This window comes from Cynoglossus semilaevis, chromosome 1, assembly GCF_000523025.1.
Source record: "Cynoglossus semilaevis isolate Cse_v1.0 chromosome 1, Cse_v1.0, whole genome shotgun sequence".
Taxonomy (NCBI): Eukaryota; Metazoa; Chordata; class Actinopteri; order Pleuronectiformes; family Cynoglossidae; genus Cynoglossus; species Cynoglossus semilaevis.
This window is the reverse complement of record NC_024307.1, coordinates 17,714,547-17,738,815: the sequence shown is the minus strand read 5'-3', so window position 1 is coordinate 17,738,815 and position 24,269 is coordinate 17,714,547. Positions and strand designations below refer to the sequence as shown.

At 40.8% G+C, this 24,269-nt stretch overlaps 1 protein-coding gene across 5 annotated transcripts in view; it reads left to right on the top strand.

Moving 5' to 3' along the window:
* The window catches only part of klc1a (kinesin light chain 1a), a 24,045-nt gene extending 870 nt beyond the window's left edge, over positions 1-23,175 (top strand). The window contains exons 2-16 of one of the 5 annotated variants that reach the window (XM_008315802.3): positions 3,322-3,589; positions 3,703-3,933; positions 6,436-6,514; positions 8,419-8,647; positions 9,912-9,999; positions 11,532-11,633; positions 12,753-12,926; positions 13,397-13,496; positions 13,816-13,868; positions 14,221-14,288; positions 14,553-14,661; positions 14,781-14,915; positions 19,631-19,767; positions 21,482-21,548; positions 22,458-23,175. In XM_008315802.3, the coding sequence (XP_008314024.1) occupies positions 3,323-3,589; positions 3,703-3,933; positions 6,436-6,514; positions 8,419-8,647; positions 9,912-9,999; positions 11,532-11,633; positions 12,753-12,926; positions 13,397-13,496; positions 13,816-13,868; positions 14,221-14,288; positions 14,553-14,661; positions 14,781-14,915; positions 19,631-19,767; positions 21,482-21,548; positions 22,458-22,523 (1,905 nt within the window). In that variant the 5' untranslated portion in view covers position 3,322 and the 3' untranslated portion in view covers positions 22,524-23,175. Of the gene's footprint in view, positions 1-3,321; positions 3,590-3,702; positions 3,934-6,435; positions 6,515-8,418; positions 8,648-9,911; positions 10,000-11,531; positions 11,634-12,752; positions 12,927-13,396; positions 13,497-13,815; positions 13,869-14,220; positions 14,289-14,552; positions 14,662-14,780; positions 14,943-17,723; positions 18,572-19,630; positions 19,768-21,481; positions 21,549-22,457 lie in introns of those variants that run through there. The other 4 variants (XM_008315792.3, XM_025055718.1, XM_017036061.2 and 1 more) reach the window with 4 other exon arrangements.
* The last annotated feature ends 1,094 nt before the right edge of the window (positions 23,176-24,269 follow it).

Sequence of the window (24,269 nt, the reverse complement as noted above, 5' to 3'; positions counted from 1 at the left end):
GAATGTGGCAGAGCCTGATCTGGTTCTTCAGGTTGATCCATATGTGAAGCAGTAGCAGCAGCAGCAGCGGTGGTGATGAGGAGGTTGGATCCACGCCTGTGAGCCCGGTTGATAGGATAGCAGGGGTTACTGCTGTTGATGATGATGATGATGATGGCAGCAGTTCTAGTGGTATTGACAAAGTCATGTGACAATCATTGACATTCAGATCAGGGTGAAGGTTCTGAAAGCAGCCTGTGTTGTGGGCACAGACTCCCGGGGACAGTGGGTCTCAGTGTGGGCGTCACAGCAGCTGGGAGGTCAATAAACCACTGGGGAGAAGTGTCAATGCAGCGGTGTTGGAACAGGGATAAGTACACAGTACCAGGCCTGGAACACTGGATTACATCCTACCTGTGTTTGGTTCTGGCATGTTGGTGTGTTGAAGAGTTAAATGCAAATCGTGTCTGTTGACCTATGATGACCAATAAAGGTAATTCGTCTTTATAGACTGTAAATAAGAACAGGACACTCTGTGATAGCAAACTCATCTTTGATAGACCAAATCTAAAAACTTTTTCCTGATGGTTTTCTGTTTTCAACAGAAAGAAGAAGCACATAATTTTTCAACAGACCGCACCTGTCATTTACACAACATCTCTTTCACACATATAGAACATCTGAGGGAGTGATCAAGAGCAAAACATTATCAAAACAAAGTGTTTGTTTTACATCTTTCACTCGCAACCTTTGTACTGAAGAATACCTCGAGAAGCCTCCTGAGAAGAAATTGTCTACTTAGAAAGAAGAAACAAGGGTTTCTAAGGCTAACTTTCCAGACTATGTCTAATCTTGGAGTTTTGGATAATCCAACTCTATCTTTGGTTCATGTCCCTTTATGAGTTTCCACTCATATTCCATGTTAGAAAAGGCTTTATCCATAGAAATGAAAACTTCTTTACACCTAATGCCAACAACAGTGAGCTTGTCAAGTGTTGCTGTTAATAGTATGTGCTTTGGCATCAGTTTAGGTGGGATATAGGTGTTGGTCTACATTGATGTAGGGCACCTCCAGTCTGTTGTTCCTGGGGCCCGTGAACAAACTCAGATCTCCTGTGTGTGAAACCACTCAGTCTGAAGTGCCTGGCGACCAGTGGAGTCTTGGTTGTTTTGTTTGCCCTTCCCTACAGTATATAATGTTTAATCCACCTAGAGGACAACTCTTGTCCTGACAACCTGCTGAGCTCCACCCCCATGTTAACAACACCTTGCTCCTCTGGGACAATGTGTTGTTGGCTCCCAGGTCCCAGAGGCTTTGTGCAATGACCTTATTTTCCGCAGGGAAAATAATTGACGCTACAGTTGTGTTGGGTTTAATGTCCCAGGTTTATTAAAGTTTTTGTTGTTTGTCAAGCTCATTTTCACTGAAGAAAGTATACAACGCCAGGAATAGAACCTTTCCGCTGCAGGGCGGAAGTAAGTACTGAAACTTTCATTTTGGCCCAGAAATAGTCAGAAATAGTGGCCCTATAACTGCATGGTTAGGTTTCCAATCACAGGACGTCAGTGTTATACTGTCTTGGTATTAGATTAGATTCAATTGAACTTTATTGATCCCACACTGGGGAAATTGTTGTATTGTAGCAACAAGGAACAGAAGTGAAACCTGTAGAATAAAAACATCTTAGATGCAAAAAAAGTAATGATACAAATAGGGGTTTGAGGAAAAAATTGGTATGATGAAATATAAGTATATTTAGTTTCACAATACTGTATCGATTTTTTGTAAGTCAACAGTTAACATGCAAATATTAACGGCATTGGTTGATTCTATATTGCTTATATTTCTTCTACAGTGATTAAAATGTAGATCCCTCTGTTCTGATTTTATGAACCTGATGTTAAGCAGGGAACATCATTGTGTGTTTACTATGCTGACAGTTTCCCTTCGTTTAAATTACTTAAAAAACTCAACATATTGTTGTAAAAGATACTGAAGTACCAAACAGGATATATTGTATAAATGTATCAGTGAAATCTGTGTTGTTTAAAATGCTGTGATCTGCAGAAACAGCAGCTTCACCTGGCAACATCAGGAGATGGGGTTTCCTCCCCCCACAGACTCTGCCTATCTACAATAACAGACTGTTGGTTCACGATCATTTGCTAATGATTAAAAAAAAACCCCAAAACAATAAAACCTGAAACTCTCTGTCTGTCTGTCTGTCACATTCTCATCCTCTGTTATTCAAATGTGTCAATGGCGGCCAGCCTTGTTGTCGTCGGACTAACAGTTGTCACATGCTGATGTTACTGCTCCTCATCATCATTATCCTCAGAGATCTGATCACACTTATCTCTCTCTGCTCTCTCTAACAAACACCACCACGTTTATCTCCGATGCCTGAACCTCTGCTGCTGAAACCTGTTTACATGCAGAGCTGCAGCAGAGCCCCCCCTCCTCAGTGCTCAGCCCTGAAGACAGCTATTTACATTTCAAACGTGAGCATCAAAAACGAGTTTCCTCTGCAGTTCCCTGTGCTGAGTCTCTGCACTGGGATCATCTGCTGCCAAAAATAAACAGGCTGTTGGATCAAAACAGGAAGAAAGAATCACTTTCACTTCTCTGTGGTCTGCAGAGGGAGATTGTGCAGGAAAACTAAGCTGTTGCGGATTCAGATTTTAGATTCTTTCTTGTTATTGAACAGTCACCTGATGAACACAATCATTAGAACCCACCGTTAGCTAATAGAACAATGCCTAGAATTTTTCAGCATTGTCTTATCTTGTTGTCGGCTGGGTTTATTTCTGCTCATTAACCTGCGGCTCCTCACAGCCTCAGCTTCCTGCTGTGCTCTCAGCTGATTGGCTGTTGGGCTGCTGGTTGCTGAGTCACATGAAGCCAAAGCTCTCAGCTGCAGATCTGTCTCCTGTTTCCTGCCCGGAGCGATCCTTGCTTTGGACAGAGTCTTTTTGCCACAATGTTGAAACCGTACTTGAGTGTGAAAGGTGTCATCTTATCCAGTCGATTTTAAGATTGACAATTTCATGGAAATATGACATGACAGTAACATCATTTAGTTGAGCTGGTGGTTAAGTTGGGAAGCCATTTGGGGTTCCTCTGATGTACACACACAGATTATTAGGCAGCTCACTGCAAGTGCTGCCCAAGTGCATTCAGTCATAATCCTCTTAACTGTGTGTATGATGTGTGTGTATGATGTGTGTGTATGCTGTGTGTGTGTGTGAATACAAAGCACAGAAAGTGTCAGGATGCAGTAAGAAAAGGCAGTGATAACACCCTGAACTGAACACTTTGTCTTTCTCCTGTGATTCCCACAGGATGCGTGAGGACATGTCCACCATGGTGTGTGTGAAGGAGGAGGAGGACCCCGGGGAGAAACTGTCCCAGGATGAAATCATCTGCAGGACCAAGCAGGTGATCCAGGGCCTGGAGGCCCTGAAACAGGAGCATCACTCCATCCTGGACGGCCTGCTGGGGACGCTGCGCTGCCTGAAGCAGGAGGAGGAGGGTGTCCTGGTGGAGGAGAAGTCTCACATGATCCGCAAGTCCCTGGAAATGCTGGACCTCGGGTTAAGTGAGGCTCAGGTAGGAGCTCAGTTCTGACAGGGAGGAAATGTCTGTTGTACAGATAGAGAAAACTAACCATCAAAGGGCCTTCAGTGAGAAGTTCTTGACCTTCAGCATCTCCTTGTTCTCAGGTGATGATGGCACTGTCAAGCCACCTGAGTTCTGTGGAGTCCGAGAAGCAGAAACTGCGTTCTCAGGTCCGCCGTCTGTGCCAGGAGAACCAGTGGCTGAGGGACGAGCTGGCTGGGACGCAGCAGAAACTGCAGAAGAGTGAGCAGAGCGTGGCCCAGCTGGAGGAAGAGAAGAAGCACCTGGAGTTCATGAACCAGCTGAAGAAGTACGACGAGGACCTGTCGCCCTCCGTGAGTCTGACCATGACGTATAGAGTACGAGCTTGTCCCTGTCCACGTCCCTCTGAGCTGGACCTGGGTCCTCTCAGTCAGGAGAAGATGAACAACATGGAGGAGGAACTTCAGTGGTCATTTATACTCCATGTTTCATACAGTCAGACAGTCCAGCAGTTTTTACCAGGAAATGTTTGGAGCTAACGTCTTCCTTAGAGGTGTCACTCCATGTCATCATGACGTATGATTATCGTCTGTCTTTGGCTTCTCGTAGCTAGCGTTTATGGTCACGTGATCATTTTGCCTTTGTCCTGTTTGGTCTTCTGTTATAACCTGTCTCTACCCCACACTGAGGAAAATGTTGAAATTATCTAGGATGTACAAGCAATGGTCTGAGTTGAGTTTGACCGGTGTGGTGATCTGATATTTTCTCATTGATCTCTCTGTGCGTTCTGGGCGTCCCTCTAATGTATGGTGTGTTGTTCTACGTCCTTGTCTTTTGTCTTTCCTTTGTTGTGGTAGTATCTTTATTTTTAACCTGTTGTTTGCCCTTCTCTGTTACCTTTTGTGGGTATTGACACCTCGTGAGTGCTTTTTTTGGTGTGCTGTTCTTCTGGTTGATCAGATTTCTCTTGTATGATAGTAGTTTGGTGGACTTGTGAGATGACTTGATACTGATACTGCAACTCAGAGTATCTGCTGATACTGATATCAATCTATACCTATGTTTTCTCCTCCAGCAGGCCACAGGCTGAAACAATAGTAGTCCTGTTTACGACAGGTTATGCAAAGTTAAGTTATCGGATTGGACTGGCTCTAGTTTTTATTTTATTTTATATTTGTTCCTCAAATTTTGACCTGTAGTAGACTGATATTGATCCTGAGTATTGGATGGAGCCACTCCTAGTTTGGACTATAGATAGTTTATGTTATAGTTTATGTAGAAAACAGTAGAGTTTTCTGTTGAACATAACAGGTACTGAGTGTGGGTTGGTTTCCTGTGGATTTTTCCTCGTCGTCATTTTTAATTCCAAAAAGTGATAGACTTTCCAGTTTCTTTCTCATTGGTCTATTGTATTACGATGACCCCTGAGTGCTTGTGTGTGTCAGTTCTCCACTTTTTCCACTGTTTCTTCTGTGTATCTTTTCCACATTGTTGGTCCACAATGTTCTGGTGCTGAGGTGATGGCTTTAGCCTCCAGGTCTTTCATTTAGTAAAACACACTCATGATAACAGATGATAGTTCTTCTGTGGCGAAACCCTCCTATTGTTTGTATATTGTATCCCTAAAATGGAACACAGCTGGTTGTTATAGACGGGAGCTCACTGTCAAAACATGTCAAGGTAAAACTACACCTGGATTGTCTGAGTATCAGAAACCTGGAGTATAAATCATCTGTATTAATACAACATTAGCCCAGAGGGAATACTCCAGTGGTTACTCTGTCTGCACACAATTGCGGTGTTAAAGGAGACACGTGATCAAAGTGAAACAGAAGGGTTTGTTTGTGGAGTCAGCAAAGTAGTAGGATAGGAACACAAAGGGAGAGAGTTTGTTCAGACACGTTTAAACAAACAAACAAATGAAATACGCTCAGCTTTAATGAGACCCAGTCACAGTCAGAACGATGAGAAACCTCTGAAATTCCTTTTGTTTTGTGCAGACCCAGGATTTACTTTCTCCAAACCTCTTCATGTGGTGACATTCAGAAACATGTCTGTGGGTTTCCTCACTCCTCAAACACGCTGTTTGGAATAAACGTTCAGTTTGTGGATTTTCTAAAATGTAAAGATTTTCTTTACACAAGAGTTTTGTGAATGTGACTCACAGGGCGACTCCTCCAAAGCAGATGATTTAAATTCCAGAAAGTTTTGATGCTCTGGAACTTTATGTCCAGGGCTTCAGACTCAAGTTTTATCCCACTGGAAATCACAGCAAATGTGACTTTTTATGCATATATCCTAAAATACCAAATTTACATCATCAGAACCAGGAGCCAGTACATTTAGAGGCAAGAAGTTGGGCCCATCAGATAGTTTGTAGAATCAGAGATACATGTTTAGGGTGTGTTGGTCAGAAACAGATGTGAAAAAAATAAGATTTTTTTTTTCAAACTAAATGTTCAGCTTCAAACTCTCTGCCCTTTTATTACACATTATATGGCATTTTTCACATGAATGCCAAAAAACAAAGCTACCATCCTAACTCATGGTGCAACATTTCTAACAAACCATAAAGCATTATGGGAATTCGCACTTTTTTTTTGAAGTACCAATACCACTGAGGTTATTATTCTGGGCCGTGTTTGTCTGGCATTTGCTTGAGTTTCACATAAATGTTTTGAAGCATGATGTGGAGAAACATCTCTGCTCTCCTACATAACAGTGACCTGCTGCTTCGTGTGAATGGTTTCTAAGAACTGTTCCTTCCTGTTTGTGGGCTGCTGCTTCGTGTGAATGGTTTCTAAGTTTTGTTTGTGGAGGTTCATGTCTGTTCCTCACTTTTTGTCCTGCTTCAGGAGGAGAAAGACTCCGACTCCAGCAAAGAGACTCTGGATGATCTCTTTCCTGACGACCATGATGAACAAGCTCCAGGCAGTGAGTCTTCTTCTTCTTCTCTGGGGACCACACATGCAGTTCTTAAGATGTATCAATATACTTTCACATTTTATTTTATTGATATAATTAATTGTGCAGGTTTTGTTTATAGAATGACAAATGAGTGGACAATATTACCAAAGCAACGGCATATATTTGTTTCTATTCTACAATCGGGTTAATCTCTTAAAGGTTAATCTGATGAATAATCTGATATCTCTCTTATTTTGTTGCATAGATTCACAAACACACACGCACACCCCTACATCACTTGAACAGAAGAATAGAAAATAAAGCTGTGTTCCCCATAAGATTAATTTGTCAAAACCAACTGTAGCCTGGAGGGAGGACAAGTAGAAGAAAAAAAACACATTTGTTTCACACAATAACACAAGAGTTATTTTGAAGAAGTCAATGATTTAAAATGAATTCTGAATTAAAACAAAAATGTCCAAATCGGTTAACCAACAAAAGGTTGTTATTTAATGTTCATAAAACACACACGTTCGGTGTTGAATCATCCGTCTCACATACACACACTGACCCACTGGCCTCAATACTCAGTGAAGCATGAAGTGTAAAAAAGTACCAGCAAATCAGTGTTGTCTTCCTTTCATCTCTACATTCCTGGTTCATATTAGGTTCTGAGTGTTTTAGCTAAAAGTACCAGGAGTCTAATGAAGAAACCATACAAATCTGATGAGAGTTAATTGTAGAGTATAACAATAAGCTCTGTTATATTTAAAGTCTATAGTTTTAACATCAGTGTCTGTGAATCTAGTGTCAGTTTGTTGGTGTTTCCTCCTAGTGTTTTGTTGGTTTGTTTTACTGTTTTATCCAGACTTGATAATGGTGAGTTCAGTTTGAAGGTTTCATTCATCTTGATCCATACTGTGGTCTCTCAGTTTCTGTGCAGCAGAAGTGGTGCAGACTCTACCGAGGTGTTAAATAAACCGATGCTAAATGAATTATGACTGGACGGTTTGCTGGAACTCGCACTGGGAGAGAGAGAAGACAGTGGGGGGGAGAAAGGGGGTCGTGTGTGTTGGGAGGGTGGGGCGGTGGGGAGGGGGGGGCTGGAAGCATATTTCGGAGTGGAAGGATGTCACTGCAGAGTTCAACACTGCATCATGATTTAAACACCATTGAGTTGATAGAACCTTGTCCTGTGTGGTGAAGTCAGTCCTGTGACAGTAAGCCAGGGGTCATGACCTATACTTGTCAGAGGGCCAGCATTTTCTGGACAGACTTTGGACAACTTGGGGGCCGGACACTCAAATAAAAATCACATTTATTTGTCTTACATAAGAATTGATGTTTATTTTGGAATCCAATCTCTGGTCAGATTTAACAGGTCGGCTGGTTTAAAGTGACTGCAGTCAAACTATAACTGGGAAAACAAAAAAACAGAGTGTCACCCCCACCTCCACCTCCACCCCCTCAAGATACTAAAAATGTCACTTGTGCTGTGGTTCAGAGTAAAAATAGCATCGACTCTTCTTTGGTCTGAAACACTTGGGGGTTTTCTGATCACACACTCTTTAACAGTGACACACATTCTTACACAGATTCAAAACCTGAGGGGCAGATGAACAGACATGAGATGTTCCTGCTAATGTTCTCATGACCCTGTTAAATATACCACAGCAGAACCAGGACATTCTCCTTCCTGTCACTACATAACTCTCTTTGTGTATTTGAGCTGTATCTTCACACTCAGATTATTTTACATCTGTTTGTCAGATGAAGCCAAAGGAACAGAGAGAACTTTTTTTTCTTCTTGTTCTAGTTCCATTGAAACTCACTGGGTTCTGGTAGAATTGTGCTTCATTATTGTATCTGTTGAATCCCGGTCAGAGACCACTTTATTAACCGTCTTGCTTTTCCCTCCGTGGGCTCTCCAGTGCAGCCAGCTCATGGTAGTGCTGCAGCTGCGGCGGCTCAGCAGGGAGGTTATGAGATCCCGGCCCGCCTCAGGACGCTCCACAACCTGGTGATCCAGTACGCCTCCCAGGGCAGGTACGAGGTGGCCGTGCCTCTGTGTAAGCAGGCCCTGGAGGACCTGGAGAAGACCTCTGGACACGACCACCCAGACGTGGCCACCATGCTGAACATCCTGGCCCTGGTTTACAGGTGGGCCTAAAAATAAAGACCCGAGTCTCCTGAGTGTGAATATATCATGTGATGTGTATATATGTTTGGTACAGTACATGTGTGTATTTGTACCATCCTGTACCAAACAGTTCAATACAAATGTAACATTACAATACAGCCCCATTGAGCTGTGTCTGTCATACATAGTATATTGAAACGAGTATAATATAGTAGAGCAGTTTCCATTCTGGTCATATCTGTTGCATTTGTCTCTAATCTGGCTGGATAACAGGTTAGCATGAAGCTAAAGTCTGTAAACTCTTTACAAAGAAGAAAATGAGAGAGAGACCTTGTTTGTCCGAGGCTGCTGTTCTCACTGATGTAAATCCAGACAAAGGGTTTCAAATCACTGAAAGTCTCCAAAGAACTCGTTAGAACCTGCTGATGTGGGTAAGATGTTCAGCCAGCTAAGAAAGCATGCAGCCTCGGTAAGTGCATCAGTGAATATTAAAAGCTGTAATTAATTTAGGATGCAACATTAACAGTGTGGAAGTGCTTTTCTTACTGAGCTCACACTGTTTTAAATCCCTGAGGTCTCAGAGCCCTCTGACTGTTTTATGCCTTCCGAGCTCTCAGGATGGAGTGTGCTGCTCAGACATGAATGCTGAGCCACTGCCTGAGATCATTACTGTTCATCAGATACCAGTGAAAAGAATGTGAATAACCTTGGAGCTGCTGTGGTGCCGTTCAAACCTCTTCAGAACCAACAGAAATCTGTCCTATGTATACTGTTGTCACCCCCTCACCCCTCCCAGCCTGTGAACCAGGGCTGCATTCCTTTTCATGTGTCAGAAGTCAGCAAGGCAAACACGAAGGCAGATTTACAGTACAGTAAGTCACACTGGGCCGCTGTTAATTTCCTCGGCAATGAAAAGAAATGAAAAGAATGACACTGGACACAGGAATTTTCCAGGCTCGTCGCCCCATTCTTTCCCCCCTACTTATCCATTAAAGAGTCATTTCGTGCTTTCAATTGAATTCCCCTGTAAGAATGAGAGTTCAGGCCCGACTCAGTGTCGACCTGAGACTGTGGGAACTTCTCTACGACTGTTTCCACCTCATCACCTGAAAATAACATGCTGGAAGTGAAGGTTGTTGACATATTTGAGTTTCTTTTTTTTGTCTTCGAAGTGAAGGTTGTTGACATATTTGAGTCTCTTTTTTTTGTCTGCTACATCTGTCCTTCTCTTCATGTGGAACTGACTCTACTGAAGCTGCCTGTTTCTCTGTTCCTGTTCCTTAGGGATCAGAACAAATACAAGGAGGCAGCCAATCTTCTGAATGATGCCCTGGCCATCAGGGAGAAGACTCTGGGCAGAGACCATCCTGCTGTGAGTCCACCTTCACCTCAGTTACACCACAGTTACAGCATTATTTAAACCATCAATCTCCAATCACAGAACCACGGGTTGAGAGTCAAACCTTTGAGTCTCTACTGTAATATTTCAGACTATGATGAAGTTCCATACAGTGTCATATTTTAACAATTTTTCTAATGAGAAAGGATTAGGCAGTCGCATGTCAACACAGTAATTAACAATTATTTTATCATTAATCACTGTATTTTATTATCTCTATTATTATTATTTTGAAAAAACCCTGGGTCACAGGCAGGCTTGTTGATCAGTACGAAGTAAAAAAACTTGGGGAGTGAGGCTAAAACTGCTGCAGCTCTCACATGAACAGTAACCTGGAGAAAGGAACTCAGCTCTTACACGAACATTTTTATTAGAAATCACTTCCAGACGCCGAAATTGACAGAACCAAAGTTGTTTATTACCACAGAGAAGTAAAAGTATTTATTCACCATAGTACTTTCAATTACCTTAATGCACTTAGTACACATTGTTGATGACAGCAAATCACCTTAAAAAAGTATTTATTTATTTGCGTTATTTACCGAACAAATATTTTTATGCTTTTGTTTTTTTAATTTTTTACATAAAACTGCAATTTTAATTAATTTTTATTTTTGCAACCATTCACATTTTAAAGTTAGAGTAGTTGCCCAGCAAACAAAAACTGCTTCAGTCCCGCTGCCTGAATCAGAGGTCTGTGACGAGAGGTTCAGGGTGACAGTGATGAATAACTGAAGCTGCATTGACCTGTGTTCATCAACATGACTGTAAACACACAGCAGCCTCTCCCACTGCTTGAACCCCAGCAGGTTCAGGTCTCCACCGTCTGGACCAACATCCTGATCCACTTTGTCAAACTGAGGTTAGACCTCCACATTCTTCACCTCCCACCTCCTCCCTCTCACCCTTCCATCCTGACACCAGACTCCGATCTTTCTTCTCCATCAGGAAGTCATTTGATCTTCAGCAGAAATCTCTCTCTATATATATATATACCAGAAAGGAATATATATACACCAGAAAGGAATAGATTATACAAGAAAAACCAAAGACAGTTCCTTACGTCGTTCTTTTTCTCCTCTGTCACTTCTCTCCACCTCTTCATCTTCCTGTCTGGATTCCTCTCCTCCTCATTCTCCTTTCTTTCTTGTTCTTCCTCCCACTGGGGTCCACATGGCGACCAGATCTTGGTCTGCATCGGAGATCTGAGGTGACCTCAAGACACCTCCACAATCTCTTTTCTGCACATGTTGAGGATTCCTCACCACACAGACGATTTGGATCAAATTACCAGACACGATTAATCACCACACTTTTTTTTTTTTTAATGATTCACTCCCTCACTCACCAGATCAACGGTGTCATCCCGCTGTCACGGGGCTGAGACTTTGGTTGCACAATCATTGCACATGTTGCACACATGGGTGAAAATGAGTTGTAAAAGTAAGGCTTATGGAAGAAGTGAATTTTTTTGTTCTGTAAAGTGTTTTTATCGTGTCCTTCAGGTGGCCGCCACCCTCAACAACCTGGCTGTGCTGTACGGGAAGAGAGGGAAGTACAAGGAAGCAGAGCCTCTGTGTAAGAGGGCGCTGGAGATCAGAGAGAAGGTAGATCAGAAAACCTGACACACTGCAACGACTACCAATACAAAAAAGGGACATTTCTTTTTTTTATTCAGCAAAACCATGAGTTAGTTTACCAGGGAATGGTGTAAATACCTGTAATGATGGGTAATACTGAGGGTCATATGACAGTCAGAGTTTTCTTCTTCCATAAGAAACATCCAGAGCTCAGCCTCAGATTCTTCAATCTCCGCTGCTTCAGCCAGTGATGAAGATGCTGCTGATCATCCGTGAAGGAGCTGGAGACGCTTTATCTTCACTGCTCCGTCTCACCTCACAGCTTTGAATAAATCAAACTCCTCCCCCTCTTCCTCCTTCTCCTCATCCTCCTTTACTTCACTTTCAGAGAAGGAGATGTCATCCTTTACCCTCAGCTGAATGTTTATAGTTAATAATTCCCTGGATTTAAGTTAAAAAGCTGCCACTTAAAGCTGCTGATGACAGAGAAATGAGGCAGAGCTGCAGAACCTGAAGGTTTTAGTCTGAGCTGCACCAATATCTCAGCTTCTACTAAATACAGGCAGCTGAGAGATAGAGGGACAGAGAGAGGGATGATGGACTGAAATGATCATGTTTAGCTGTAAAATTACTGTTTATATTTAAGTGTTAAAAAAATCACCTGTCGCAGAGATACAAAAGCACTTCTGTGTAAGATATATATGGTTTTGTTTTGTTTGTCTTATCCATAAATGTTTTAATTATTTTAACGAGCAAATGCAACTTAAAAAACTAAATTTAATCAATTATGATCCCTGGTGAGACATTATGTCTCATTATAAATGTAAAGCTATCTAGTATGTAACCTTCATTCATGTTCTTGGTTATTTAACACTTTCTTTGTTAACGTTCCACAAAATGGTAAAAGTGGAGTTACAGGGTTTGTTTTTCAGACCAACAACAAAAACCTGCTCCTCTGATCAGTCACTCACAAAGACATCGTAGGTGTTTCCGTGATCTAATCATGATTTTCAAGCAGGTGTGAACGTAGCCTGATGGAGCGCCACCTGGCTTTACTCTGGTCTCTTTACAAGATTCACCAACCAAATGGTAAACATCTGACGTGTTCTGATTGTTGTAACCCCCGCCTCCTCATTTGTCACCCAGGTTCTGGGGAAGGACCACCCTGATGTGGCCAAACAGCTGAACAACCTGGCTCTGCTGTGTCAGAACCAGGGCAAGTACGAGGAGGTGGAGTATTACTACATGAGGGCACTGGAGATCTACCAGACCAAACTGGGCCCCGATGACCCCAACGTGGCCAAGACCAAGAACAACCTGGTGAGGGGGCAGTGGAGGTTGGAGTGTTAGTTAACTGTTCAGTTAAATGACAGTTCTGGAACCAGGAAGGACTTCTTTTTCCTGACACTGGATCCAGAACATTGATATGAATGGACTTCTTTGTCTCTGCTGTTTTGACTCCAACAATATTCAAAGCTTTAATCAAATCATGTTTTTTTTTCATCTGACGTTCTAACTAAGGATGGCTCCATACACCCTTTTCATGTCTGCTACTGGCACCACAACCTGGATTAGTTATTAGTTATTAGTTGTTTGGATTTGGACCAATAACACACCAATATGAATCCTGAATGTTAGACTAACAGACTCAGCCTTCAATGTACATCAGTATTGTTTGATTCCATTTTATTTTTAGTAAATTGTTTTTTTTGTTTCCATTCAGTCACTGAATGTGTAACGTGTGTGTGTGTGTGTGTGTGTGTGTGTGTGTCACTGTGTTTGTTTTGAAGGCATCCTGTTACCTGAAGCAGAGCAAGTTCAAGCAGGCTGAGACACTTTATAAAGAAATCCTCACCCGAGCTCATGAGAGGGAGTTTGGCTCCGTGGATGGTACGACAGACGCACACACACACACACACACATACAAACACACACTTTGAACAGTGCAGTCATTATCTCAGGCAGATTAAATGACTGTAACTCAAACAAACCAAATTTCATACATCTCTCCTCCTGAATCCCTGCTGTTCTCGTGTTCTGGTGTTGGACTCCCTTCCAGTTCAGTCCAGTTTTTAGCTTTCACACGTCCCCTGACTATACAGCATATTTATGATTGTTCTTAAATTTTAGATACATTTTGGAATCATAGTCAGAGACATTACATCTGCATCATTTGTGTTTTTAATTTCATGATTGAAATGAATTTCAGATGAGAACAAACCCATCTGGATGCACGCTGAAGAGAGGGAGGAGCAGAGCAAGGTGAGGTTGTTTCTTTAGTCTAATGTCAGAAGTGATTTCTCTGCAGTTAAAGTCTTGTAATGACTTCATTACCACACCTTATTAAAGGTTGTAAAAGTTCCTTACGGCTGTAAAAATCTGCTCTGACAGTTTGATGATCCTGTTCCAGCAGGAAAAGCAGGGATTGACAGAATAAAGATTAACAGACCAGGTCTGGGTGATGAGCGTCAATGTCTGACTTGTCATTTCTCCACAGTTTAACCAGATCAGCTAGAATCCTCTCTTTGATGGTTGTAGGAAGAACCTTGGTGTGAAATTGTCTTGACGTCTCCACATTTTTCAACACTGATGAGCATGAGTTTTGTCTCTTCAGGGAAAACAGAAGGATGGTTCTCCGTTTGGAGAATATGGAGGCTGGTACAAGGCCTGTAAAGTCGACAGGTGAGAGAGTTTGTGTAGAAAATGTTTTATTCTATTAGCTACAGTGTTGAGATGCTGGCTAACAGCAGGGATAAAGCAATTATTATCTGCAAATGCGTGGTGGTATCTGCTAAATAATAATTAATTAAACAAAAAATAAAATAAAATCTATAAAAAATCTTTGGTTTCCGTCCTGACTTTTACATTTACGTTGTCAACCTTTTCAGTGTCGCTTGATTACACCTGAATGTAATTATGACATTTTCTACCACCTTGCTCTTACAGTCCAACAGTGACCACCACTCTGAAAAACCTGGGCGCCCTCTACAGGCGGCAGGGTAAATTTGAGGCTGCAGAGACTCTGGAGGAAGCAGCCATGCGCTCCAGAAAACAGGTCTGTTCTGTGTGTGTGCTGTAGCCAAGTCACCTACATAGCTAAGAGTCTAAAGGTAGCCCAAAACGTATTTGTTATTTTGAGTTTAGCTCATAATGTCTTGCCCTTGTGTTCCTTAGGGTCTGGACAACGTGCACAAGCAGCGCGTGGCAGAGGTCCTGAGTGAACCTGAGAACCGTGAAAAGCAGCGCAGCCGCGAGAGTTTGACCTCTGACACGGTGAAGTACGAGAGCGGACCTGACGGTGGAGAGGAAGTGAGTATGAGCGTCGAGTGGAACGGGGTGAGTACAGTACAAAGCCCATAACAGAAACACACACTACCTGGCTTCCTCCACACACACTCAACACCTAGATCTTTCTGGACAGCAGACACGTCCGAATCAACATTGTCATTTTGAAAATCGATCTTTTTAGCTCACCAAAGTCCATAGAGAAAATCATTGATTTGAATTCACAGAGACACAGCAGATGTTCATCTACTGCTGCCACCATCACTCAGTTCAAATGTGTTATTAAATTCCAGTGACACAAACTGACCACAGGAGGCAGCAGTGGACCGGCAGCTCCTGTTTCTCCTGGAGATGAATTCACAGATTCCTAGTTTCCAATTTGAAAAGGCAGTTGTCCAGTGAGTCAAAGTGAAAGTGGATGGTTCGATCAGTGTCTTCTGTTCAGAGAGTTCAGCCTTTACTTTCATTTAAATTAGTTGCTTTTGTTAATTCTCTCATCACATCTCAGTATAAATCTCTCCACACTCATTAAAGAATCCTTTGTTTCCACTGATGCTGATTGACTGGTCCAGTTACTCCACTCTCCCAACAGAAGTGTGTCACTTCGACTTCACCCTGAACAACAGGTGTTTGTGAAAAACAGCTGCATACATTTAAAGGGATAGTCCAGGTTTGTCCCAACTGTTAAAAGTGCTGTGATTTGTTTCCCATTTTCTGCAGTGAAAATACACATAGTTTGCGGTACTGTTGTTGAAGTACCTGGTTCCTGGTACAGTTTTCTGTGGTGAAACAACATGGTTCATGGTCCTTTCCCTCAGTCTCTGTACTAGCTTTGCCTTATGAAGTAAACTGTGTTATTTGTACCGTAAACAAAAAGTCCCAATGTACTGCTTAGGTTCTGCTTCTCACAGTAGTTCTCAGTGTTTCCCATAAAACCATGGTGTCAGTAATGCATAAAACCTGAACTATCCCTTTAAATGTGTGGACTCCAAAGCTTCAGTTGTCTTTAAACCTGTAGCTGTAATACAAAACAAGCTTCCTTCTTCTGTAGTCTTTAGTCTCTGAGCTCAGTTTGTATTGGTTCTTCTTCATCACTCCCTCTCACTCCTCATCAAACATCTCAGCCTGGACTGAACTGAAACTCACACAGTCTTAGTGTCTCTCTCTCTCTGTGTCTGTCTCTCTTTTCTTCTTCTACTCATCCTCACCATAATCGTTCACTCACTTCTACCTCAGAGTCTGCTGCCTGGGCTCTGAGCTCACATAGAAACAGTAGTCAAGTGTAGCTCACTGAACAACCAATCAGCAGTCAGCTGCTCTGACCGTTGCCGTATCTGTGGGAGGTGTGCTGTTACACACACACACACACACTCTCTCTATCTCTCTCTTATACACACACATACACACAGTAATATTAGTGTTTATTAAAAACCACAGAGCCACATCAGCAGCTGATCTCTGGACCTGTTTGTTTCTCTGGTCCGTCTGCCGTGGAATCAGCTGCAGCTGGAAACACACACTGTTGTTTAGACATCAATTATTCAGAAGCATTGATTTCAGCTTTATTATTGTTATTAATGTTATTGTCCTGAAGGAAATCCCATCTGCAGTGGAGTGACACTGAGATAGTTCAGTAAACACAGGCTTAGATCACAGTGTGATCCACTGTTAGCTCAGCTCAGGGTCAATGACCTCCCTCCAGTCTTTACCTTTGTGGTCCTTAAAGAAGCTCAAAGTGATATGTGATCTAGAGGCTGTTTCCTCTGCAGCTACATCCACAATGTCCACTCTACACACACACACAGACCACAGACAGACACACAGTCCACAGACAGACCATAGTTAAGACATCCAGAGGTCAGCAGCAGTTTTTCCTCTAACTCTACATGGGCACTGTACTGTACTTTATTTTACTGTACTGTACTGTACTATTGGACTACTGGTGATTGTGATCTGCACCTCTGTGTACTCTGTATGTACTGTATGAGCGTGTGTGTGTATCTACAGTATCTCTTTTGCATGTACTGTATGCATGCGTGCATGTGTGTGTGTACTTTGTTTGGTTGTGTGGGAATTTGACCTTTGCTCTTTTGGTTGAAGCGTTTTATATAAATATATATATTTGTCTTTTCTTAACCTCATTAAAGTGACAGCAGCCACAGACAAATCACTGACTGAGGGAAAATATTTCTGGTGTACAACACTGACATTAATAATACAAATAAACACAACTATACTGTCGGTCACTCACTCACTAATTATCTGAAATAATACTTTTACTCAGGCTCTGCAGTACTTCAGTATTTATTTGTGAGAAAATATGGAAGATGGAAATCATGTTTTAGAATTTCATTCAATTTCAAATAGTTTTTAATTGTTGTCAGTGACTCCACTGTCTTCTCTTCTAAAAATCACAAACTAGGGTTTTCTGGAAACGAACACTGTCGATTGATCAGTGTTAGTTATATATATATATACTGTATATATATATATATATAGGCTGCTGTCACGTGCTTTGCTTGTCTTCAGTGTCTGATAAACATGTTTACGTTTCAGTGACAATTCAGACCAAGCTTTTCTCCAGCACAGTAACTTGTGCAACAGCTCCACCTTGTGGATGAAATTGTGAACCTGCCGCTGCGGTAAAAACAAGGATAGTTTTTAGTTGTTGTCAGCTGCTGGAGAAACTGCTGTGTCTGACCAGTTTAATCTGGTTAGAATCTCTGACTTCTGCTTCTCAGTAATCTCTGTTACTAATCCCGCTCACCTGTTTTTTCCTTTTTTCTCACTCCTGTCATTTCTTCTCTACCTGCTGCCCTCTGCTGACCACAGTAACTCCAGATGTCTTCTAATGCTCGTAGAAAATAAAAAAACAAAACAAAAGAAACAATCTTTTGCATGATGGACGCTGCTCCTCGTCTCCCCCTCAAACTTCCAGCTTTGGCTTTTTGCAGTTTTCACCTGCAGCTCCTCCTGTTTCTCCTCTGGTTCTGATGATGTTCTTTCTCTCACTGCTTTGGTTCAGAGAAGGTTTTGGGTTTGAAGGTCAAGCGTTAACATACCCCCCACTTCCCCCAATGATCTAATCAAATCCCACACGCGGTTATGAGAAAACACTGATGATGATGAAAATCACCTGCAGAGAACAGAACATGGACAAAACTGCACTTCCTGTCTCCTCTCTGTCTTTGTCAAAATTAGGTCTGACATTTTTCTGTGTAGTTGTTTGTGATCCACCGCAGGTCATTGTTGACATCTTCTCATGACTCAGCACATTGTAAAAACACATCACAGAAACTGAGGTGTCACAGATAGGTGTCGTTGTTCTGATGAATAGCTGAGGAAACACAAACATATGTAGAGTTGTCTGTGTGTGTGTGTGTGTGTGTGTCTGAGTAGTTATTAGTGACGTCAGGATCTGAAGTTGAACTCTGTCTGTGAGGGAGTGGAGTCTCAGTCTCTCCACCTCCTGTTGATCTGTACATACATGTGATGCTGGGGTACCGGGGTGATATTTGGGTGGTGGGAGGTCAGGGACGGGTGGGAACAAAGATGTCTCCTCTTTCTGCTTCGTCTTCTTCTTCTTTTACTAATCCAGTCTGTGTGTGTTTGTGTTCCTGTTCCTGCGTCCTTGTTTTTTTCTGAACTTCTAATAAAAATCTCAACTTAACCCACCTCAACCCAAGGCTGGAGCTTCTCTGTGTGTCCTTTACTCTTTGTGTGTGTGTCTGTTCATAAGTCGTGGATGATTGTCATGGTCTGTTGCTTGTGTCAGTTCTCAGCTTCATTGGTTCTGTTCTCTGTGTTCACTGCAGTAGTTCCATGTCATGTGACATGAAGGAGAGACACAGTTGATCTGTTTGGGTTTAAATGTACAGTAGTCACTGATTGAAGTTTGAACTTTGTGTATAAGACACAAACAAGCTGACTCTTTCACACACATACACAAACACACAAAGGAAACATTTCATACACACACTGGAATCACCAACAGGTGATTTCTAGTGTAGTTTTTATTACATTTTCAAACATTTGTTATCAGCCATTTCCAAAGCTTTGGCCATGGACCTCCAACTATATCCAAACCAGACAGCATGGTTGACCATTGTTGAATTACCAGAACACATATATAGCAGTTAGCTACATTATTATAATTATTATAACAGCCGTTTTATTAATTCAAACGTCAGCTTTTTCTTTTTTTAAATCTTGTACACCCTCTATGCTGGTCAGTGAGTGTGGACATGCATCTTTGTGTTTGCCTTGTACAGACGTGTGGACGGTGTCCTCTGACTGGACTGTAGCATTAGTCATGTTTCACTGCAGATTTAAAGAGACATTCACACGTTAACTGACAGGTGGGCGTGGCCTGACGTCTGAACACTAGCACAGCACTGGTCCTGGCTAAAGCGGGAAAAAAAGGGTCGAAATAAACCCAGAAAAGGCTAATGTTGGCTAAAGACAAGTCAGGTTTAAACTTTTAAAATGGGATTTTACAGAGAAATAAGCACAGGCATCTAAAACGTAAGACAAACAATGAGATATTAAATATTTATATTATTTCAAACATCTGTTAGCTCCCTCAGACGTTGCTGTTCACAGAAGTTCAATTCGTGTGAATTTTCTCTGACGTCTCTGCAGCTCGGTCCTCTGCCTGTTGATTCGTTTATGTACGTCCACAGCCCCTGTGTGTGTGGGTCTGTAAACCCTGTGCCTGACCCTGCACGGTCTCTCCTCAGGACGGTTCTGGTTCTCTGAAGAGAAGCGGTTCCTTCAGTAAGCTGCGCGCCTCCATCCGTCGTAGCAGCGAGAAACTGGTGAGGAAACTGAAAGGAGGAGGATCATCATCTCGAGACAGTGAACCCAAGAATCCAGGGTAACTACCCCCCGTCCCCCTCCCCCTCCATTCACCCTCAAACTCAGACACTGTTAGACACGTGACTGGTCCCAGCTCGCGGTTCGCTCACTTTACTCACTGGGAGGACGAGCTGCTGCTTAGCCACTAACCAAAAACAAAGAGACAGAGCAGGATTGGTTTGCCCTCTGCTGGGAATCTGGTGGAAAAACAGTGCGTGCATGTATTAAAAAGGATGAAACCTCTGTTTGTTCAACACCATGGCTCTGTTTTCTGTTTTCACACTGCATGAGCTGAGCTGTCTTCACAGAGAACTGTTTGTTTCTGCCAAGAAAAACCCATTACACTCACAGTTATTACAAATATGGCACAATAAGATGTTATGATGAAATACAGACTCATCATTGAACAACATATACGAGGCCACAGAAGATGATGAGGTTCTTTTTAAAATCAAATATTATTTAAAAAAAACCCCTGAAATGATAGTTGAAATCTCCTGACAAGAAGCTCTAATATTTATAATTTTAATATTTAAACCTTGATTTCAGTGGCAGAAACAACATCAGTGACAGTTATAGTTATTATTTCTCACATCGCCACCACAGTTGTGACATTTTATGTTAAAATTTGTCTCTAAATGATCATTTCTGTCTGTGCTGAACGGAAACCTAGTTTACAAAAAGTATTAAAAACGTAAAAAAAAAAAACATGAACAAATATTTCTATTAAAACTACATGAGGGCTCTGATGAATGGCCCCATGGCCAAAAGTCTATTCTGTAAAATTTTTTTTTTAAAGATTTATTATATAGTTATCACAGTACATCTGCAAAATTAGAAAAATATTTTTCGATACTGTATATACGTAATTAAAGATGAAAAGCAGCCAGGCGATGTGGAGAACAAACACAGTCATGTCTTTTTCAAAAATGCTTTGGTTTTTGCCTGAGGAGTTCAGTTTTTTTTGCTTTGGTTTGTTTTTGAACCATTAAAGTCAGGATTATTTATTTCAGGTTTGTGGCTTAGACTATTTATTTCAACAAGTTTGAAATAAATAGTGCACCTTGACTCTGCTGTGTTATTTTCTTTACTTTTTGTTTTCTTTGGGCCTTTCTCCTGGATGTGACTCCAAAAACAAACTGCATGGCTGTTTTTGTTTGTTTGTGTCAGAAGTTTTATTTATGAATAAATGTTTTTATTTGAATTTGTCTCCTTGCATGCTTCTGTGTGGTTTCCTGCTGTCTGTTAGCTCTGCGCCTTTTTCTCTGTGCCTCAGGGACCTGTTGAAAAGACTGTATTTGTTCAGATTTCAAAGTGAAGACTAACGCATACTAAATATCCACCAGGGGGCGACTGGTTCTGGGTCTTTTAATTTTATAATCAATATTGCATCTGAGACGGTGAGTAAATATGTCAATAACTTAGAGTAAGTAGAATAAAATATATTTTTAAGGAATGATGGACAGAATGTTTTCTTCGATAACACATTTAGGACCAGAGTGAGGTGTTTCATGGGTCCATTTTGGTCCAGGAGCCCTATGTTAGCCATCTCTGTTTAATGTCAAACACCTGACTGTTGAAACGTGTGTTTGTTTGTAATAAACATGTTATTAACACTCACACACTCACTCCCACCATCTCCTGTGAACCTAACTCCTCCCGCCTGACTCTCCACTTGACCCCTGCCTCCTCCCACCTCACCCTCCACCTGCATGTGACTGACCTGGGTGCAGCATGAAGAGAGCCAGTTCTCTGAGTGTTCTTAACGTGGCGGACAAGCCAGCGAGTGACCAGTATCAAGTAAGAACCTGAGACCGGGGTAGAGGGGGTGGAGACTGAAGTGTGACATGGACACTGATGAGACACTGAGACAGTGTCCTAATCTAAGGGTCTTTGAGTGTATCCATGAGGGTCCAGACTTCCATTATCAGTGCCTGGACCAGACCATGTGATTCTCAAGACCTAAGAAGTACTTAGTAGTACCTTCAAAAGTAGCTGTCTCTCTCAGTACTACCAGTATGACAGTAAAATCCAGCAGCATAAATCTCAACTGCTCAGATAAGACCAGTACATAAAAAAAGCTAATTTATTTCTACTTATGTTATTAGACTGTTTACCACACAAAGGCATGCTGTACAATAAAGTATTAGTTGTAGTACTACTTCAATTAAATCCTGAAAACACGTTTTCACACACGTAATGTTATGTACAAACAATGTTTTGTTTTTCAATCAAAGTGACTCACTTCATCCTTATGTGCACCAGATTCTCTTTTGTATCTCTACAGCATGAGTCTCAAACATGCAGCTTATGTCATAGTTGGAGAACCACTAATGTTGACTCAAAATATGTTTTGTATTTTTATTTTTACCATTTACAATCTAGACAATCTAAGACTGTTGAGACCCAAAGACCATAAAGACAGAATCTACAAAAACATAAGAACTGTGGTTTAGATCCCAAGGTGTGAAAAAGTAGTCCTTTCTCTCTCTAACTGTTGACTTTCATGTCAGTCTTATATTTATGTCATGTGACTCACAGGCTAACCTTATTCATTCATATTTTTTTTTTTACTTGACCATAAGAAAAAATATTATTTGTCAACACCAGCCATGCTTCTTATCTATACTTGGTGAAGCTAAAAAAATGTTTTTTAAATAACCAAGGTTTTTGTAACAAAGTTCACTCCCTGTCTCTTCATTCTGGCAGGAAAGAAATAATTGTCTGAGGAAGAGTCGTGACCTGAGCGCCAGTCACACCAACCTGGCGCGTTGACGGTCTGTCCCACGTGGTCAGGATCCACCCTCCCGACTGTAAACTGTAAAAACGTTGGTGTCACCACTGTACAGTTTTATGCTTCACTGCACTTTGATAAATGCTAGCTGTTGCTTTTAGATTTTCGCTGTAGGTTTCATTGAAATAACCTTGAAGCAGGAGCAAATATGAAGATGTGTATGAAGACAAATATCCGCTGATCTGAGATCCGTGTGAATGATGACCTTTTTTTTACTTATGAAGATCTGTGTTTACAAAAATGTTTTGTTGTAGTTTCTTGTCCATTTTAGCTGCTTTAAATAGTTTATTTTCTGGAATTAAAAAGTTGTTATCATTTGGCAACAACTTTCTCAGGAGCAGGTTCTAGTTTCACACACTGACGGCAGAGAAATTTTAAGGTTTGTTTTTGAGGTTACACTCGACAACACTTTACTGCGAGAGTGAAGTTGAACAAATAAAAACCAAAAACTCTTAAAACAATAACATTATTTAGTGACTTGGTTAATGTTATGTACAATTTAATATTTGTTTTCCCTTTGATATTAGTTGCAAATACTTGAATCATAAAAAAAGTTATGTTTACCTACGAAAGGTTTATCTTCCTAAGATTTGAGCATTAACAAAATGTAACAAAAATTTTTATCAAGAAAAACATTTTGAGCATTAACAAAATGTAACAAAAAATTTTATCAAGAAAAACATGAAGAAGAACTTCATAAACCAAAGTATCTATACCATTAAATTCTAATATAGTGTAAGTTTTAAAAATACACATGAAGTTTTATTCACACTTTCAGATCTCACTTTAAAAAAACTATACTAAATGAAGAATGACAGTAGTATTGTTGACCACCGGGGGGCACACTGCTAGTTGAATGAAAATTTAAAATTGAAGTGACCTTTAGCTTTAAAAAAATAACAAATGAATAAAAAAATAATTATTATTTTTATTAAAATTTATCAACTTAAATTTATTTTTAAATTATTATTTTTATTAATAAAACGTCTTCCTGAAAAATGATTTGGTCTGAAAATAATAGTAAATTCTGATTTCCAGATATTTTAAAAAATGTGTTTTGTTTCATAAATCTTCAGATTTTTTGTAATTGCTGTGTTCTTTCGCAGTTGTTTGTTGTCAGGGCTGTGCAATAAGCTTTTTTAACACATCTGAATTAGGGATGTCTGATATTAACTTTTTCCCGATATCCGATATGCCGACATTTTCGAAACACTTAATTCCCATATCAACCCATACCGATACAGGCCTGGTAATATTTATTTGTTTATCTGTAGAAACCACTATATTGTGTTGCTGTGACCAGCATTTGCATACAATACCCCTGATTATTAAAATGAGCTACAATGCTGCCATCTAGTGACTGTTACTTTAATATACAGCCGTTTATCCCCAAAACTATTTTTAGAGCACACATCATTTGGCAAAACCCAGGCATTGCGTTATCAGGTTTTCTTTATTGGAGGAAAAACCCATACAGATATTACATAATTATGATAATATCGGCCGACCGATATTATTGGACATCCCTAGTGAATTTAATAATGATTACCTGAGGTTTTGTTTGTATGTGACTTTGTTTTTGTTTTCATTCCAAGTCATAATATTGTCTCCTTCACTGTTTATTTACAGTAGCTTCAGTCTTTTTTTTGGTAGACTTATCAAATGCCCTAGAATGTAAATATGCAGTAACGTAAATTCACCGACTTGAATAATAATAATAATAATTT